Source organism: Danio rerio, chromosome 23 (assembly GCF_052040795.2).
Source record: "Danio rerio strain M-AB ecotype USA chromosome 23, GRCz13ab, whole genome shotgun sequence".
Taxonomy (NCBI): domain Eukaryota; kingdom Metazoa; phylum Chordata; class Actinopteri; order Cypriniformes; family Danionidae; genus Danio; species Danio rerio.
This window is the reverse complement of record NC_141043.1, coordinates 24,417,096-24,435,000: the sequence shown is the minus strand read 5'-3', so window position 1 is coordinate 24,435,000 and position 17,905 is coordinate 24,417,096. Positions and strand designations below refer to the sequence as shown.

The 17,905-nt window shown below is 36.7% G+C and overlaps 1 protein-coding gene across 50 annotated transcripts in view; it reads right to left on the bottom strand.

Moving 5' to 3' along the window:
* ubr4 (ubiquitin protein ligase E3 component n-recognin 4) overlaps positions 1–17,905 on the bottom strand; it is a 95,962-nt gene that overhangs the window by 19,969 nt on the left and 58,088 nt on the right. For 15 of the 50 annotated variants that reach the window (XM_087306816.1, XM_087306826.1, XM_087306819.1 and 12 more), the window contains 24 exons: positions 17,748–17,878; positions 15,561–15,738; positions 15,350–15,454; positions 13,263–13,418; positions 12,317–12,485; positions 11,989–12,193; positions 11,788–11,901; positions 9,453–9,662; positions 9,223–9,372; positions 8,907–9,134; positions 8,712–8,790; positions 6,920–7,132; positions 6,634–6,802; positions 6,407–6,551; positions 6,100–6,185; positions 5,923–6,010; positions 5,637–5,830; positions 5,308–5,547; positions 5,080–5,218; positions 3,378–3,503; positions 3,144–3,272; positions 774–1,117; positions 599–689; positions 415–499 (listed from right to left, as the gene is read on the bottom strand). In XM_087306816.1, the coding sequence (XP_087162942.1) occupies positions 415–499; positions 599–689; positions 774–1,117; positions 3,144–3,272; positions 3,378–3,503; positions 5,080–5,218; positions 5,308–5,547; positions 5,637–5,830; positions 5,923–6,010; positions 6,100–6,185; positions 6,407–6,551; positions 6,634–6,802; positions 6,920–7,132; positions 8,712–8,790; positions 8,907–9,134; positions 9,223–9,372; positions 9,453–9,662; positions 11,788–11,901; positions 11,989–12,193; positions 12,317–12,485; positions 13,263–13,418; positions 15,350–15,454; positions 15,561–15,738; positions 17,748–17,878 (3,774 nt within the window). The remainder of the gene's footprint in view (positions 1–414; positions 500–598; positions 690–773; positions 1,118–3,143; positions 3,273–3,377; positions 3,504–5,079; positions 5,219–5,307; positions 5,548–5,636; positions 5,831–5,922; positions 6,011–6,099; positions 6,186–6,406; positions 6,552–6,633; positions 6,803–6,919; positions 7,133–8,711; positions 8,791–8,906; positions 9,135–9,222; positions 9,373–9,452; positions 9,663–11,787; positions 11,902–11,988; positions 12,194–12,316; positions 12,486–13,262; positions 13,419–15,349; positions 15,455–15,560; positions 15,739–17,747; positions 17,879–17,905) is intronic. The other 35 variants (XM_087306820.1, XM_087306828.1, XM_087306847.1 and 32 more) reach the window with 9 other exon arrangements.

Genomic DNA, 17,905 nt, shown 5'->3' with positions numbered 1-17,905 from the left:
AAGTGGATAGTTAGTGTAGTTTAGGTAAGACGTCTTGGACGTTGAAGATTTATTTTTCACATTTTTGTTTATTAGACTAGATTAGCGGGGATTTGATATTAGTAAGACTGTTTGGTTTTGATTGTTTCTTTGCTTTAGCGCCACCCATAGCCAGTCTTTCTAATTTATGTTTTTGTTTTGGTTGTGAATTGTAAATAGCTCACTCACTGCTTCACTTATCACCACTTGTAATAAATCACTTTATTTGCACAGCAATTCTTGTATGTGGTCATTACTTTGAGTTCAATTTTCTTTGAGTGTTTGTTTGAACAAAATCCTTGATCAAGTGTGCAACCCCACTTCCCTAGACTGCCCAGGGGTTGTAACAATATATATTTATAAAGTTCAGATTTTCAGCTTCACCACAAGACTCACCACAGCGAAGTCTAAGCTCCCAGCATCCCCCCTCCTTAGCAATGGAGTCAGTGAGCAACAGCATTTCATACTGCAAACTGCTAACCTGAATGATAGGAAAACAGGAAAAACTGAGCTTTTTAGGCAAGTGCTACAGATTGTCGTGTGCACCAATCCTTACTATGCAATAACAAAGGGTAAATACCAGATCAGGGTTGGCCCAGTGTCCTTTAAGGGCTGCAGACACCTTGGCAATAATGAGATCATTCATCTGCTGTGTGGCCTCTGGATGATCTCTGCAAAAATACATGGGCATGACAGTTGTTAGCAGAGTATTCTGTTCACCACTGCGTCTTCACAGGTTTGTGAATTTACCATACCTGGTGAGCAGACAGACAAGCTGGCGAACCTCTTCCCTCATGGCTCCGGTGCCGCGGCGCAGGTTGTACTCAAACAGCTCTCGGATGAGTCCCTGCAGTACCAGTATCTGCCTGATGGCAGGGTTAGTTGCCAGTGCACGCAGAAGAGTGATACAGTGGCCTGTGACAGCAGACGCACAGCCGTAGCACTTAGTGGAGGACGTGTGTCCGCAGCCCAGCACAGACAGGGCTCGATACTGACTGGCTGTAAATGTTTGCTGAGCGGAGGTGCGTGATGATTTGGTTGCTGCTTCTCGCTGATGAAGGTCATACTCCAGCAGCTCCTTACGTGACGCAAGCACTTTCTGAATGAGAATAAAAAATAAATAAAAAAAAAACAGATTTGGCATTTTAAAGGTTCAAGAAACCCTTGAGTACTTTAAGGGTTTTAACAGATTTGTGTGTGCTGAGCATCAATTTAAGACACCTGTCAGCTTTAATTATGGGGAAAACCAGATAATTTTGAGCTTTTGTCAGCTAATTTCATCTTCTGGGTTTAAAATCATTTTTTGGGCGGGATCAAAATCGGTGACGTAGCGCTCGTCTGCCTGTTCAGAGATGACATGTAGGTTTTTTAATATTAATCATAGCTGCATTTTCTTATTCTATGAGAAGATCCTGCATCTTAATTAATAATGAGAGCACGTGCTTTCCAATGACAGACCTGCCAAGCTGTGAGACCACAGTCGTGCAGTATTTAGCCATTCATGAAGGGTCGTGTGTGTTTGTTTCCATGATCCATAAGATTTGTTGAATAGCTTTCCTCGCAAAGCTGTCTGGGCCGATACAGCAAAGCTATTTATGTGCAGCAAGCATTTTTGTTGAGAGAGGTGTACAAGAACTGAAGAATAGTGGATAGTCTGTTATCAGTTTAGTTCTTTACTATTCAGACACATCGCCTATCTGTGCTGCTGTGTTCGTCTATGTTTAAAATCAGGGTTAATGGTTGAAAGAGACATGGCAAGAGACCTGATGCACCGCTATCCAGTGTGTCTGCATTCAGACCAGGGATTCAGATGGAGAGAAGCCCTTCTCATTTATAGTGTTTACATAAAAATGATTATATTTATAATGATATAACAATATGTGGTTATGTGTAGCCTATGAATTATATGAAATTACAAATAGCCAATTGTTTATTTAGCAGGGCATTAAATTACTTAATGTTTATTTCTTTGCATCTTAACTTTGTAAACTATAAAATCATGGGTGACGTTTTGTGTCAGATTTTTCAGTCTAAATTTGTGCACCCACTGCCAGTTGTTCTCTCCCCTCTTTATTCCCTGCTCTGCTGGCCACACCCACTCCTTTCTGTTCACGGCACTCCATGCCCATCTGGGAGCATTTTAGGTAAAAATTCTGAGGGGGGTTTCATGACCATTTAAAATAAAAGCACTTGATTAAATATTAAAATAATTAAACATGTGATAGTATGTGTAATATGTCTGGTAATTGTGTAATAAATCATGTTTAAATCAACACTAGATTAATGAATTTTTTTACTAAATAGATTTTTATATTTCATTTAGAGTTCATATTTAAAAAAATATTGTTACATTCATCTTGTTCTTCATAGTGTTACATGTAAAGTAAATAATGTCTCCTAAAATGAAGGTAAATACAGTACATGCTTATAATTATTATAAACTTATTTTTGTCTATATTTATTTAATCTCAGTTAAACTTTGACCCACTGCTATTAATAGTCAGAATCAATGTATTTTCAGGAAATTACAAGAGATAGGAAGACAAAAATAAATTTGAGTAAATTATATTTACATAATAATAGCTAATATTTTATTACAGTTTAATAGTAATAGCAAAAACAGGAAATGATAATTATTGTTTATGATCATTCATTAGAATAACAACAAAAATCAATCATTAATATTATTATTAAACTATTTTAAAGGAATAGTTCACTTAAGTAAATGATGTCAGAATTTTTATTTTTGGCTAAAATTAATTATTAATATATTTTAGTTCACTGTATTCACCTTATTCTCCGCCGACGAGTGGGCGCTGCCATTTGAATCTTTTTGGCTTGAGACTTCCGGTCTCATTCACTTCCATTCATTTTCTGATGTTAAAAACTGCTCATTATGCTGCTTGATGTTGCAATTTAATATTTTCTCATTATATTATTCTACTTGGTCTGTATAGTCATGCAAACATTTATTTGTAGAGCAAGTGGTTTGATCGTTTTCTGCCGTTTATTATTCCTAGTCATTTTCCCATAGGCGACTGAATCAGAAGTTCTAAGACAATCGCGAAAACAGGGCACTTCTCATCTACCCTTCTGTTTAAGCAAGGGCTCTATTTATCTCTAACCTGTATGATTTTGGAGAGCTCATCGAATGAAGTTTTGCAGTCTCCGCTGTATTCCTGTGCCAGCTGCTGAATATACCGGTTGACACTGGCAGTAGACGTGCCCAGGCCTGCCCCAGCTCCTGTATCATCCTGAGAAACAACAAGAAAACATGAACACCACACCTACAAATTCTTTCGGGTAATTATGTAGAGAAAAGTCATTGATCTGTCTGAAATCCAAACTGACAGACTGACCTGTGGTTTCTCAGGCGCAGCTTCATTCACTTTGGACAGGAGACTCTCCAGCTGTGGCCGGTGACCCATGAGCTGATGGTAAACACGGTCAGCCTTGTCCAGTAAAGTGTTGATGTTGGTCACAGCCTGGACAGAATCAATCAATAACAAATGTTATAATAAGATGGCCTGAAAGATTCCAATTCAGTATTCATTTTTAGAAATACACTAGAATTGTTTTTATAATGATAAACCTTATTTTGATAGGTGTGTTTTTGTGCTGGTTTAGACCACGTCATGGTAAATAATAGACACTTAAACTGCCAAACAAGTTCCTGTCATCAGTTATTCACTGAATTGTGTATTCAAATGATTCAATCAAAATTGCTGATTCATTTAGAACTGAAACAAAAAAGTCTGAGAGGCATAAATGTTCTTACTCTAGTTATTTGTTAACAGAAAAAAGACAATACTGTGTCTCATTCAGTTAATTTGTATATAATAAGTATCACATTAGAGCAATTTCAGCGTTATGGATGTGAAACGCAGTAAAAACATGAACCACAAATTTAAATAGAATGTATGTGTTATCAGTATATTGAAGTGTCTTTTTACATTTTCTGAAACAACCAACCAAAGAGTTAACTTTAAACTATAAATATTTTATATTTTAAAGGAGGGAAACAAACGTGTTATGGATGTGGCCAAAAAGACATACTATAAACATATTTTAGAGAAATAATTCTGTAAATTAATATGTGCAAGAGAAAAATAACGATTAATCAAAAGGATGAAAGTTGGCTCGCTATAGAACAAAAATTATTTACATTTAATTTAGCATTTTTGCATTTGTGAGAAAAAAGCTTCATCATGAATGTAACATCTCTCTGTTATGAATGTGACATGTGAAATCTGCACATGTGTGATTTTGGTAAATGAAATTAAACTGTTTAAAATTGACATTTTGAAAATGCACATGAAAAACATATGCGCATAACTGAGTAGGATAAACTTTTTATTCAATAAGACAAGTTCCGCTTAAACCACGAGGGAAACACTTTCACTGAAAAAATTCCAGTACATGCATTAAAAAAAAAAAGTCATGTGATTTTGTTATAAGAGATCATGTGATGATCAAAATGTGTGTTAATGGACAAACCAGCAGGATGAGCATATTGGAAAACATCTGACATGTTGTTTTGGTCATTCTAAAACACTAAAACCTTTAGTATTACGGTTATTACAGCATTAGTGACCTCCAGAATTAAGAGCGTCTGTGCTCTGCCTCTCACGCCTTCAAACGACATCGCACGTTCACGGCGTGTCAGGATTGCCTTCTGATGTGCAAGTCATTTGATAATTGAAAAAGATTTACACAGCTTCTCCTAACACATTAAATTCCGTTTAACTGTTGATATTTGGCGTCAGTTAATCAGGAAATGACGATTTCGTTCTCTTTGACTCAATGGAAAGCTTTATTCGCACATCGTTTATGCGTTATTCCAGTTTTGCGCATAAAGTTTATTCGCATTTTTGGAAGGAAACATAACTAAAGACAGAGACATTTTTGAGTATTTTTACAGTACTGTAAAATACAAGTCTACACAGAAAACTTGGAACAAGATTTTCAAAATTGGCGAAAACATTTTGAATGGAATTGCTCATGTTAACATTTAGGAAAATAGCACTCTTGCTTGTGCAACTTTATCTTTTAAAAATATACCTTTTTCCTATCTTCTTCATTTTCTATAGGATCCACGGCACAGCAGGGTTTTGCATACAGCATGAAGTCAAAGCGTGCATATTTACAAAAACCACAGGCATTGCACAGGAACGGGTCCTTCTCATCATAGTTAATGGATCTGGAAAAAGCAAAACACGCAATGGTAAACCCATTTTTAGTGTAATTCCTTGGGTTTTAAGAACATCTCAGCACCCAGTCTGTGTGTACCTGCACTTGTGACACTGATAGACATTCTCTCCGCAGTTGCCACAAACTCCTGGATTGGCAGGGACTGAGGCGCTGCAGCGAGGACACTGCAGGGTCTCTGTAGACGCTTGATAGTTCTCATAGAAATCAGAGAACTCAATCATCAGGTTAGAGGCCACAATGGGAAGAGGAAGATCAATCTTCACTTCAGTTTGGCCAGGGGTCAACTGCACTTTCTTTGCTTTGTGCCAGCGAGCAGGCCTATGAAATGTATAAAAAGAATCAAAATTAATGGTTTTCATAAACTATTCGAACTCTCTAACTTCTAAAAGTGTGTTTAAAATTCTCACTTATTCTTCAGCTCAACAATGGCCTGTACAGTTCTGTTATTGTAGTACAGGTTTATTGTGCGGACCATCTTGGTTCTCTTGAGATCACCAATCTTCACGGTCACTTTGCTGATAGTGTGGCTGCCAATCAACTTCACCACTTGCTGAGTGGTGGTGTAACGCGTGTCCACTTTGATAGATGAGAGTTTGATGTTCTAATAGTACAGGAAATAAAGTAGATCAGAATTTACAGCCAGCAGCAACCAAAGCAAGCATTTCAACATCACATGTCATGGACAACACTTACAGAGAAGGGCACTTCAGGGTTGTTGCACACCAAGCAGGGATCACTTTCTAGGTAAAATCCATCAAATTCCACTAGTCTAGACAGGGTGCTGGAAAGAAAGTGTGACAAGATGAAAATTAAGAGATGTTCTTACATCGGTGAAGCAGAATATTTTCATCCAATGATGAGAACACTTACTTGTATATGTTTGAATTAGGGTGATTGGTCAGAATGTGGTTCTGTGCCCTCAAAATTTCTACAGCCTTTTGAGAGTATTCCTTTAACTAGAAAAGTAGGAAGCAAAACATTTGCACATTTCAAATTTTGCAAAGGCTAGCCTACTACAAATGACTGTTTACGGTTAGTCATATTTTCTGTTGTAAAAAATGAAAACTTAAAGCAAAGATAGATTTACTTGAAACACTTGATTAAGGTTACAAGAGATTTCTAATAAAAAAAAATGCAGTTCATTTGAAGAATTCTGAAAAAATTTGAGTTGGACTACCTTCTTTTCTGTCTGAGGAGTTTTAAGAGAAAAGTATCCAAGCAGGTCCACAAACTGAGCTGCTTTACGCCCATAAGCAGGTAATTCCGGCCAAATGGCCCACATCAGGTCGAGCAGCAACTCCTGCTGGGATTTGTTTGAGTTCCTATAAAGGCAAATTTTCTGTTAGATTTAACATGATTGAACTTCTGGATCAAGCTCAAAGGTAGAAAATTGATTTTACGTACCTGTAGATATGCAGTGTGAGGCAGTGAGCTTGCCAGCGCACAGATGAGGAATTGGACTCCAGCAGAAAGCAACGCAGAAACTGGATGAGCGTCTCCTTATCTGCAAATTTATTGAGCTGACTAACCAGAGCCGTGCATAGTTGATCTTCCTGACTGCCAGCTCCATCACCTGCAGGAAACACAAGAGAAATAGAACTGAAAAAAAAACCTTATACTGAACACTACAGTGAGTGAATGTGGTATCAATGATCAAAAAAAGCCAAAAGTAGTTGAAAAAACATCAGACCTTCTTTATCCTTTTCCTTGTCCTCTTTCTTGCTCTTTTTGCTTGAGGATTTGCTCTGAGAGGGCTGGGATGTTCCTGAACCTCCACCAGAAGATCCAGAAGAGGCTGCCATGACTTTACTGCCACATAAGGCGCAAGAAAGCAGCTGCAGCAGGACTGGAGAAACACCCTCATCCACCAGGAAACTCACTTGCAGCAGGAAGTACAACACAGCTACACAAAAAGAAAATATGATTATTATGACAAGCAGAGCTGTTTCTTGACTTTCTGGCGCCCTAGGCTAGACTTTAGTGTATTTACTTACTACTTCTACTGTAGGGAAATATCATTGAAAATGTTTTTGGCCACCAGCTACATCTCTATTCCCTAACAGAAGTGTCAAAAAGGCTTTAATTTCCATGAACGTTTTTATTAAAAACCACCCTAGGCATTGTAAATAACATTGTTTAATACTTTAAATAATTGTGAATGTAATAAATGAAAAAAACAATAGGATGCTCTTTATCACCTTATACCATTTTGGGAATTTAAAATGCGTTCATTCGGGATTTCTAAATCTCCTAAAATGTCCAGAATTTGGCTTTTGGTTTCGCTTTCTAAGCTGTCGTTAATTATGCGTTTTTGAATTACATTTTTATTTTTAAGCCTTTTTTATTTCCGCTTGGCTCCACAGCTGACAGCGTGTACACATCTGCAAGACCGAGAAACATTATAGAATTAATTATTTGATCTAAACGACTCAGATAAACTTTTCTATATATTCAGATGGGACGAAATTCTAAAATGGCTGCAAAATTTCCATACACCTTTATAAATGGGTAATTAGCTCATTTTCCTTAATTAATCTACACTTTTTATTCTTGAAATTAATATACTTTAAGAGATTTTTATTCAATAGATGTTTTTATTCCTTTATGTCATTTATTTCTCATTTGCTGTATGTATATATTTTTTGATAAGATGATGTTGATTCATTGCGTATTTAATACACATTTAACATGCTTTGGTTATATCGTGCAAAATATCAGCAGCAGATTTTACCTGCCAGTGGGTGCATATGGCTCCTGAATAGAATAAAAGTAAAACAAATAGTAAGTAAATATTGTTAAAAATCACTTTTTTGTCGCATGTAGGTAACCATGTGCTGTCGGTAAAAGGTGCGTTTCAATCCAGCTACTGCTGCAAGTGTATTACAAACCTGTGGGAAGCACTGTAGTGGCACAAGTTTGGTCAGTCACTGACAACTGACAACAACTAAAATCAAAGAAACAACCTTCGAAAAGCAAATTAGTTTCTGAAAAACAAGTCAAATCTGTTTCCATCTGATAATAAGATGTTTTTCTGTGAATCTAATCAATTCATGTGTAAATTAGATCTACTGTTTGAGCTATAAAATGCAATTTCCTATTGATCAAAATGTTTAAGAGTTTAGTAGCTCAAATTGTAGAGCACTGAACTAACTATTCTAAATTGTGGGTTTGATTTGAAGGGAAACAAGAACTGATAAATATAATGCATGTCATTTTGGATAAAAGCCTGCTAAATGTAAATGTATATAATTGTATGAGATCAGTAAAAATACAAGTTATTAACAAAGGAAACTTCCAAATCAAATAGTTCTTTGTGTGAGAAGTGAGAAGTAGCACTTTGCTTAAGCGAGGAATAGACTGGGATTGGTTTGCTGTCAGATAGATTGGTTTTGCTGTCAGGGTGGTTTTATCTGATGTAGACATATCTACATGTCTATCTGGTGTCTGACATAATGTAAAGGTCAGAAAATATGTTCACTCACAGTCATCCTTCATGCAGAACTTCTGCCAGTTGATGGTCCTCTGAGTGGCTATTTCAGCACATGCTTTAAGATGCTCCATCTGTGTAAAAAGAAAAAAACAAACAAAAAAACAACCAAAAGGTAAGCACAAATCCAAAGTGGAAAATGAGTCAAAGTCATAGAACGTCACAGAAGACTGCTGAGAGCGCTACTCACCAGACTAATCAGAGTGTCGTACTGCAGAGCAGAGCCAGATGTGGCAGTCACGATTCCGCCCCTCAGGAAGATGCCCTGCTCCTCCAGAAGCTTCTTGATGCCGCGCACATGCGAGTCAAGTGTGTGGAGGTCTCGGAGCTGGCGGTACTTCTCTTTGGAGCCGCAGATGAACAGCAGGAGCTTCCTCACTTGTCGCCTCACAAACGGCGTCTGCTGGATCATCAGATACTGGAAGATGATCGAAGAAGGTTGATTCCTGCTAAATTATTTATTGAAAACTCCTCAGCTGAGGGCAAAAGTAAATAGACTGCATTACCTCTGACAGGAAATAGAACCAGGAGTGATCAAAGATTGGTGGCGGGATGCGAGGGTTGGCGTCTGCAATTTTCTTGATCTGGTACGGCAGTCTGAGGACCATCTCGGTGAGGAGCTGAGAGTACGCCTCGAACACATCAGCAGCATGACCCTAAGAAACACACCAGCATTTATTAGGCTATGATATTTGATTCTCAAAAACATTGTTGTCTTAAGTTTTAGGATCTGTACCTTGACATACTGGCGCAGGAAAAAGGGGCTCATGTCAGGGGGTGAGGAGGAAGTGTGGGGTTTTAGTAGTTGACTGGTGGCCGTTGGCTCCTCCTCACCCTGCTGGGTCTTCCAGAATTCCAGCAGGGACTTGAGCACATGCAGACAGTAGTCTATCGCTCCCATGCTGAGCAGAGCAGTAGCTGTTGCGTTGGAGATGAGAGAAGACGACTGGAGAGAAAACAGATCAAGCTGAATTATTTAACGCCCGGTGTGCTATCAAGTAAACCTGCTAGCAGCATGTAAACAATAACATTACAGATTGACTAGATTTACACCTACTAAATCAAAATACAGAGATTAGACACGTTCACACCAGGACACTTTTTGCTTATACTTTTTGTCAACATTTAATGCCATGTGGCTAAACAACAAAGGGCACCAACCTAATCATGCACACCAACAAGCAAAAAGCCAGGCGTAAAAGCGCTATTTTAAAAGAAACGCTTCATGCTTGTTTTGACGCATCATTTCAAAAACGTCCCCAACAATCAGGGGTGTGTTTCCGAAAACCATTATTGGCCAACTAAAGTCGCAAGTTAAATTGTTACAACTTATACACTTGCAACTACACCTCTAGAGCTGTAGTTAGAACATAGTTCCTGGCTGTGTTCTATTTTCAGTTATCCCCGTATGCCCTATTCATTTAGAAGGTTTCAACATTTAACCCTTAAAGACCTAGAGGTATTTTGTGGGCACCTAATGGGCCTATATTATTATTTTTTTTAAAGCAGTTTTATTTTTATTTTAGCAGTCAGCCTCAAGTGTAATATATCATTTTAAACAGGAGAACCTGAAGTTTCAATCTGTATCATTTAAAGGTCCAGTCTAAAATATTTTTTGGTCCAAAAACATATGAACAGACAGAAAATATTCCAGAATCTTCGAGAAACGATTTTTAAAAAAGTGGCATTTTCTAGTTATTTCAAACAAAACCTTATGAAGTTTGTTTTTCTTTCTTTAGAAATACATGCTATGATGTTTTATACTTCCAAAATAAATTTTGTCTACATCCACAATTCCCTGAGCAAGTTATAGCAATTTATTTCAATGTTATTCCAAGGCGTTTTTCTATGGGGGGAAAAAATGCATTGATTTACTGACAATGTATTTGCCCAAAAGTTCTGGGAATGAACTAAACAGAAAAAAATGTTACAAAATAATAGAACAGTGAAGCAAATTTGACTTTTTCCAAATAATATATTTTCAGTTACTATAAACAATACCACTTACAATGAACAAAAAAATAAATAAATAAATAAATAAATAATGTGTCAAAGTCCAAATAAACATGGTGCAAATCCTCAGTAAAAAAATAGATATAAATATTTACTATACTATAAATAGTTACATAACTAAACTAGATTCAATATGGAACATCCTTAGGTTTTATGTGCCAGCATGGATATGGTTGTCTGGGGATATGGATTTGGATATGGTTGTCTGCAATGTAGACAAACAGCCCAACCTTCATTTGCGTCTTTTGAAAACAGCAAGAGCAGCAGTTCGTCTTTGCTGTGTCACTGTTTTGTCATGTTTCTGTGCTGCTGTGCATGCAAAAGTACTTAGTATGAGAATTATTTCATGCAAAACTTTTTTTTTTGCGTTTTATTTAGCCGCGCATAAATGTATGCCTATCTCTCATTCAGTGTTGTTCAAAAAGTTCATTGTTGGTCCACAAACAAAAGCAAAACCTATGCTTATTGGTTGGGATATAGCGAGTTTGAACCAATTTGGGCATGGAGGAGGGACAATGCATCAATGTATCATGTCTGGTTTGTCCGGAGACACAGTGACGAGCGTTTCTTTGTTAAATCAGCGTTGTCAAATTTTGATGACGTAACCGCACTGATTCCGGAGCCTCTGAAAGTCCGCGAATGTTATGTGATACAGCACTGGAAAGCTGAGATTCTCTTCTTTATGCCAATCTTTGAATTGTATGAATCAGATAAGCGGAAAAGTTATTAAACATTTAAGAGCAATACTTATTTTTAGCCGCGGGCAGCTGTCTCGGTCTTTAGGGTTAAACTTGGAATAATAAAAAAAAGGTTTAATTTGCTTTCAAAGTATTTTTACAGTTCAGTTTTAGCGATCTTTACGTTGACAACTGCAGTGTCTTCGCAGTGCACTTTGAAAACATTTATGCCATTTTGAACACAGCTGTGGCTCATGCATCAAATAAAAATAAATATAGTATATAATGTTAATGGTATATAATGGTAAAGTCAGGCATATTGGTTCAACAAGCAAACAAAAGTCTAATGAGCACATTTTTTTTAGTCAAACTGACAGTTACCTCAGAAGAAGATTTTGAACCAGACTTGGTGCGAGACATAAAGACGCTGAGGAGCCTCATGATGACCAGATGCACCTCATTTATAGAGCTGCGCTCGTTCTTCTTTGAAACGTCCTAGGAAGCAAGCATGAAACATCAATAATGCTGTTACCAAACAAGAGCAGTGTATTCAAGTGAAGGTCTTGCTTAATGAAGTCTCACCTTCTTGTGCATGCCGAGCTCCGCGATGAGCTGTGCCAGAAGGTCATCCAGTGCTCCCTTATCTTTCTCATCCTCTCCGTCCAGATCTGTGGTCAGCATGAGGATGACCTGCATGTAGGGGATGGCCTGAACTCCCCCTACAGTGTGCAGCTGGGACAGGTGCTGGAGGAGACGCTCCAAGAGCATTAAACGTACCATGTGCAGCCTGAAACAGACAGAGAAAAAGGCAGATAGTTATTATACCATTACTATACTGTATATAGAGAGTCATAATGCTATACTCTAGTTTATAATAGGAGATATTAAATATACAAGCATATATGCTGACCTGTTACTGGTGTGGATGTCCCCCTCTGTCTCTCCTTCTCCCTCTGATCCTTCTCCTTCATGCTGGGCTGTGGTGGTGCTGATGGCTCCTGTGCTGGAGCTTACGCTGCCTGGGCCTGCAGGATGACCTTCAACAGTCGTGTCCCCATAAGCACTGCTACGCCCCGAAACTGAAACACAAGTTAAAATCAAGTAAAGAAATGATTTGATGTTAATAAAAGCAAAATTAAGCAAAGATAAATGGCAAACTATCCAGAAAGATCCACTGTAGCTTTTTTAAACATCTTCAACAGATTATGCAATAGATAGATGTGTGACCACCAAATATGATGTAGATTTATTTCTTTCGAACATGAACAGTCTGAAGAGCTGCTTTATATTAAATACTGAAGCTGTTAATTCAACTGAAAAGGACATTGATATGTTTTTTTTATTATTTAATAATTGAAAGCTGCTTACTTTAAAACAATCTATAGAGTTAAGTGTAAAAAATATGTAAATTTTTTATAACTATTTAAATTTTATAAATATTCTACTATAATCAGATGCCTTCTCATCTGCAGTGTAATCATTGCAATATCAAAACGACAATCAGAAACAGCAAATCCAAATCATCATGGAAGCAAACATTTACCGTAAGAATGACAAAGTTAACCTGAACTTATTTCTAATTTAATGTAGCCTTATAAATAAACACACCATCTTATAAGCAAGGCGTAGAAAAATGTTATTATAATGCGATTATTCAAACACTCTGATAATATTAATCATCCATTTTTATTATGCTAATGGAAGAAAAGCATGCAATACACTTCACATATTCAAATAAACTGCACTTCTGGCAGCATGGATGACGTCAGAACGATTGCTAAAAAACGACTTGCTATCACAAAACAAAGAACGTCTACCTGTGTATATCAGGGCTTTAACAATCAAATCAATCTTACCATTGTGTTCTCCTGCAACTGAGTCAATGGCACTGCCTCCACTCTCAGAGCCCACACTGCCCCCATGCTCGGCAGGAGAGGTGCGCAGCGTGGAGCCGTCGGTGGCCGCTGTGCTCCCCTCATCATCCGAGGCTGGGGCTGAAAGCATAACCAGAGCTGTTACAGGAAAAAAACAGCAGGCTTTGCTAAGGGGGGTTTCTAAAGGTGCACACAAACATGTATATATAGCTGTATGCTTGATAACAATGGCATGAAGAGATGACAGAAGGAATGGTGTGTGGGCATGCAGTAAGCATTAAGGCTAAACTAGGCTAAAACTATTGGTCACACTTATTTTGATGGTCCATTTGTTAAATTTAAGATACATTGCATCTACAGTTGAAGTCAGAATTATTAGCCCCCCTGAATTATTAGCGCCCCTGTTTTTTTGTTTACCAAATTCTGTTCAACGGAGAGAAGATTTTTTTCAGCACATTTCTAAACATTATAGTTTTAATAACTCATCTCTAATAACTGATTTATTTTATCTTAGCCATGATGAAACTAAAAATATTTTGCTAGATATTTTTTCAAGACACTTCTATAGAGCTTAAAGGGACATTTAAAAGGCTTAATTAGGTAGGTTACAGTAATTAGGCAAGGTATTGTATAATGATGATTTCTTCTGTAGACTATCGAAAAATATATAGCCTAAAGGGGCTAATCATTTTGACCTTAAAATGGTTTTTGAAAAATTAAAAACTGTTTTTATTCTAGCCGAAATAAAACAAATAAGACTTTTTCCAGACGAAAAAATGTTTTCAGACATACTGTGAACATTTCTCTGCTCTGTTAAACATCATTTAAGAAATATTTAAAAAAGAAAAAAAAATTAAAAGGGGGCAAATAATTCTGACTTCAACTGTACATGCCAACTAATTCTCATTAGATAATAAGTAGACTGTTAGGTTGGGGTTAGTGTAAGTTGACATGCTCTTGTTTCTTAAGTTTCTTTCTTATGGTCAGTTAAATGTCTGTTAAAGGAGCAGTATCAACAAATATTTAGCAGACAGCCTACTAATAATCAAATGGACCATCAAAATAAAGTGTTTACCAAACTATTGTTTAAAAAAAGATTTTGTTAACTGAAATAAACTTTTAAGATTCACAAATAATAAGTATAACTAATTTAAACTAACAACAGTCACTGAAAAACTAACTGAAGTAAAATAATAATTAGTTTTGTCATTTTCAGAGTTAAAAAGCACTCATTCTTTGGCAGAAAATCTGACCTGCAAATGTTTAGAGAAACACCTGTAAATGTGTTTTTAAAGCCAAACAGAAATAAATTCTTTCTTAACTTGCCAAAAAAATGCAAACTAGGCATGTTTAACCATATACATCAGCTTTAATATGAAGAAGATTGTCTGAATGTTCATATTTTTTTTACTTTTGCCAAGCAGCATTGTGTGGTTTTGTGTACAGTGTTTGTTCAAACTACCATTTTATTTGTAATCACATGTGTTAACGTAAGCTGTGCAAACACTAAACTGAACTTTGGTCGACACCACACGTGCTCTGTTAATTCTGAAAAATTACAATTACTAAAACTAAATGTATAAAAACACAAAATAAAAAACTGAACTAAAACTAACCAAACCATTTATGAAAGAAACTAAAAATAAACTAGGTAACACTTAAGAATAATTATCCATTAAAATGTTAAATGTAAGTTAATAAGGTATTTACTAACATTAAGTATGAATCATCTTGTAAAGCATCAATTAGTCATAGTTCAACATTAACTAATGCATTATTAAAATCAAAAGTTGTTCTTGTTAATATTAGCTAATGAACAGAGTTAAAAATGAACAATATTTAACTTAAATAACAATAGGGTTAACAGTAGATGAATAAATATTGTAAGGAATGTTTTACCAATTTTTTTGTTCATGTTAGTAAATACATTAACCAATGGACCATTATTTTAAAGTTTTATCCAAAACTGAAATTTACACCAAATGTAAAAACAGTATCAAAATAAAAACAAGCTAAAAAATGCTAAAGTCCCTTGGTAAGCATGACGGTGGAGAGATGGGTGCAGTTACCTGATGCAGTGGTGTCTGAAAGGGTTCCAGCATCCAGCGACGAGGAGCTGGGTGCTTGACCAGACAGACCCAGACTCTGAAGACCCAGAGCACTGCTGCTGCTTCCTGCAGATCCATATAGCAGACACTCAAGATTAGACAGCTGAATGACATTTAGACCACACTAAAACATTATTTCTCTCAGAGAGCACAAAAAGGTAGAATCAGTGACCTTGCTGGTCTTGCTGCAAACTGAGAGCTATAGCCAGCTCCACCATGGTCTCGTCATCAGCGTCAGGAGGGATGTCCAGCATAGGTGGGAAGCCCTCTGCTCCTGCCAGCAGAGCTTCCAGTGGAGAAGGGTTCCCATTGTTCACATTCTCTGCCGTCTCCAGGACCATAGATTCCGACTGCAGATCAAACAGAGAGAGAAGGAATTATATAACAACCGCCTTCTTTAGTTTTTTTTTGAAAGCATGCATTTTATCGTTCTACATTTAAATACTGGTGTGTCTATTTTTTTCAATTTGACTGATGTTGTTTTACCCAACAGTGATTTACAGGGTATCACTTTAATCTAAATGTCAAATTCCCTGAATTTTACCTAACTTTCACTGACAAAAAGCTACATTTTCATGATCTATAATGAACGGAAATACAGGTAACTCTCGTGTTGAGAACTGTGTAGACAAAAATAGCCACAGACTGCCGTTTTAAAGGGGTGGTCCACTTTGATATCACATTTTAAACTTTAGTTGATGTGTAATGTAGCTGTGTGAACATAGCCAACATCTCTGAATGTAAGGTGCTCAAAGTTCAATGCAAAGTAAGACATTGGCTTTTACAGAGTTAGCTTAGCAAAGCCTACAGCAAACAAAGTTTAGCGACTACAAGGCAATACATCCAGGCTAGTGGGATCACAATGGTTTCCAGTTACAGGCATTTACCACGCGCATACACCTTGTGCATCAAAGGGCCCTGGCCAGAGGCGCTGTAATGTAGCAGAAAAAGCTAAAATGCCATCCAACCGCTGCTATTTCCACAGAGCTAGTTCTGTTTCTGTTAATGGGGTTCCAAAGACAGAATTGCTTCCGGTTTAATTTTAATTATGTTCCAGAGAATTATAAAAAAAGATACAGCTAGCATTTGACAAAGGACAGCTTCCAGAATCTCTGCCAGTTCAGTGCTGGATTCAGTTAAGATCATAATCCAACCATAATAGCAGAAGGTGTGGATTGTGAGCCACAACCTGTAAATATTTATTTGTTAAAATTGATCTATTACATGCATAGTTTCTAGTGTTTAAGGTATGTTGTAGCAAAGACGTAAACAAGGATGTAAACAACAGGAAATGCTGTTTGGCACCGCTAACAATTTAGCTACAAATTCATATTTATCATTCAAACCTCTGTAAACAGCCATAATCTCTATGCATCCGCTTTCCCTGCGTTCTACATGTCAAAAAACACTCGCAAAAAATATTGAATGTTTCATAATACTTACACATGCTTATTCTGAATATATGTGAAAGACACTTGGCAGATTTTATTTTAGAGATCAGGCATGAGGTTCAGCTGTGTCCTCTGTATCCTTTTCTGTCTGATTTAAGATTTGTTAAACTTGCTTTAACACACCTGCAAGGATGTTTTTAGACTGCCTAGTAAGAGCTTGATTATCTAGCCCAGATGTGTCTGATTGGGGTCGGAACTAAACTTGCAGGACACCGGCCCTCCAGGAACAAGTCTGGACACCTCTGTTATATATACACAACCAAGCCTTAAAAATACACTCTGGACCACCTCTTTAAGGTACAGCATTGATGGTTGACAAATGGGAAACAAACAAAAAAAGCACCCAAAATTAGGTTAACTATAACTTTAGACAAAACATGTGAAACTAAAATTTTGATAAATAGAGAGTAAAATTAAAAATGAAAAATCCCTGACATTGCATGATATGCAAGAAAAGATTAAATTTCCTGACTTTCAATGTTTGGAATAGACATTTTAAAACTCCATGATTTTCCAGAAATACCATGACTAGTGTTAATCCTGGATTTACTGGGTTTATTTTGATGTATTTAACTAAATATATTAAAAATACACATGCCTTGTGTAGCAATTATTGTATTAATATGGAAAAAAATGATGACCATGTCTCACTTAAAAACTAAAAATACATATGTTAAAACATTTAAAATTAATAGTAAAAAATAAACAGTAATAGTTTTATAGTAAACAAATAATTTACATAATTTAATAGTAAATAAAGAAGTTTACTAAACAACTCTGATAAAAATAATAATAAAATAATAATCAATAATAATACACATTTCTTCATTGACATTACTGCATATACACATTGGAGTTTTTAAATCCTAGCGTCCAACAGTTGGACTCGTAGTGGCTGCGAAACTCACCACCATCTCAAAGTCCCCATGGTCCACCTCATTTTGCTCTTGACTCTCCTGTCTGCCACCTTCTCCTCCGGTCATGTTGGATGACTGCATTTTGTCATCGGCATCATCATCGTCGTCGTCATCTTTATCTCCTGAGATACAAAGCCCAGTAGGCATTT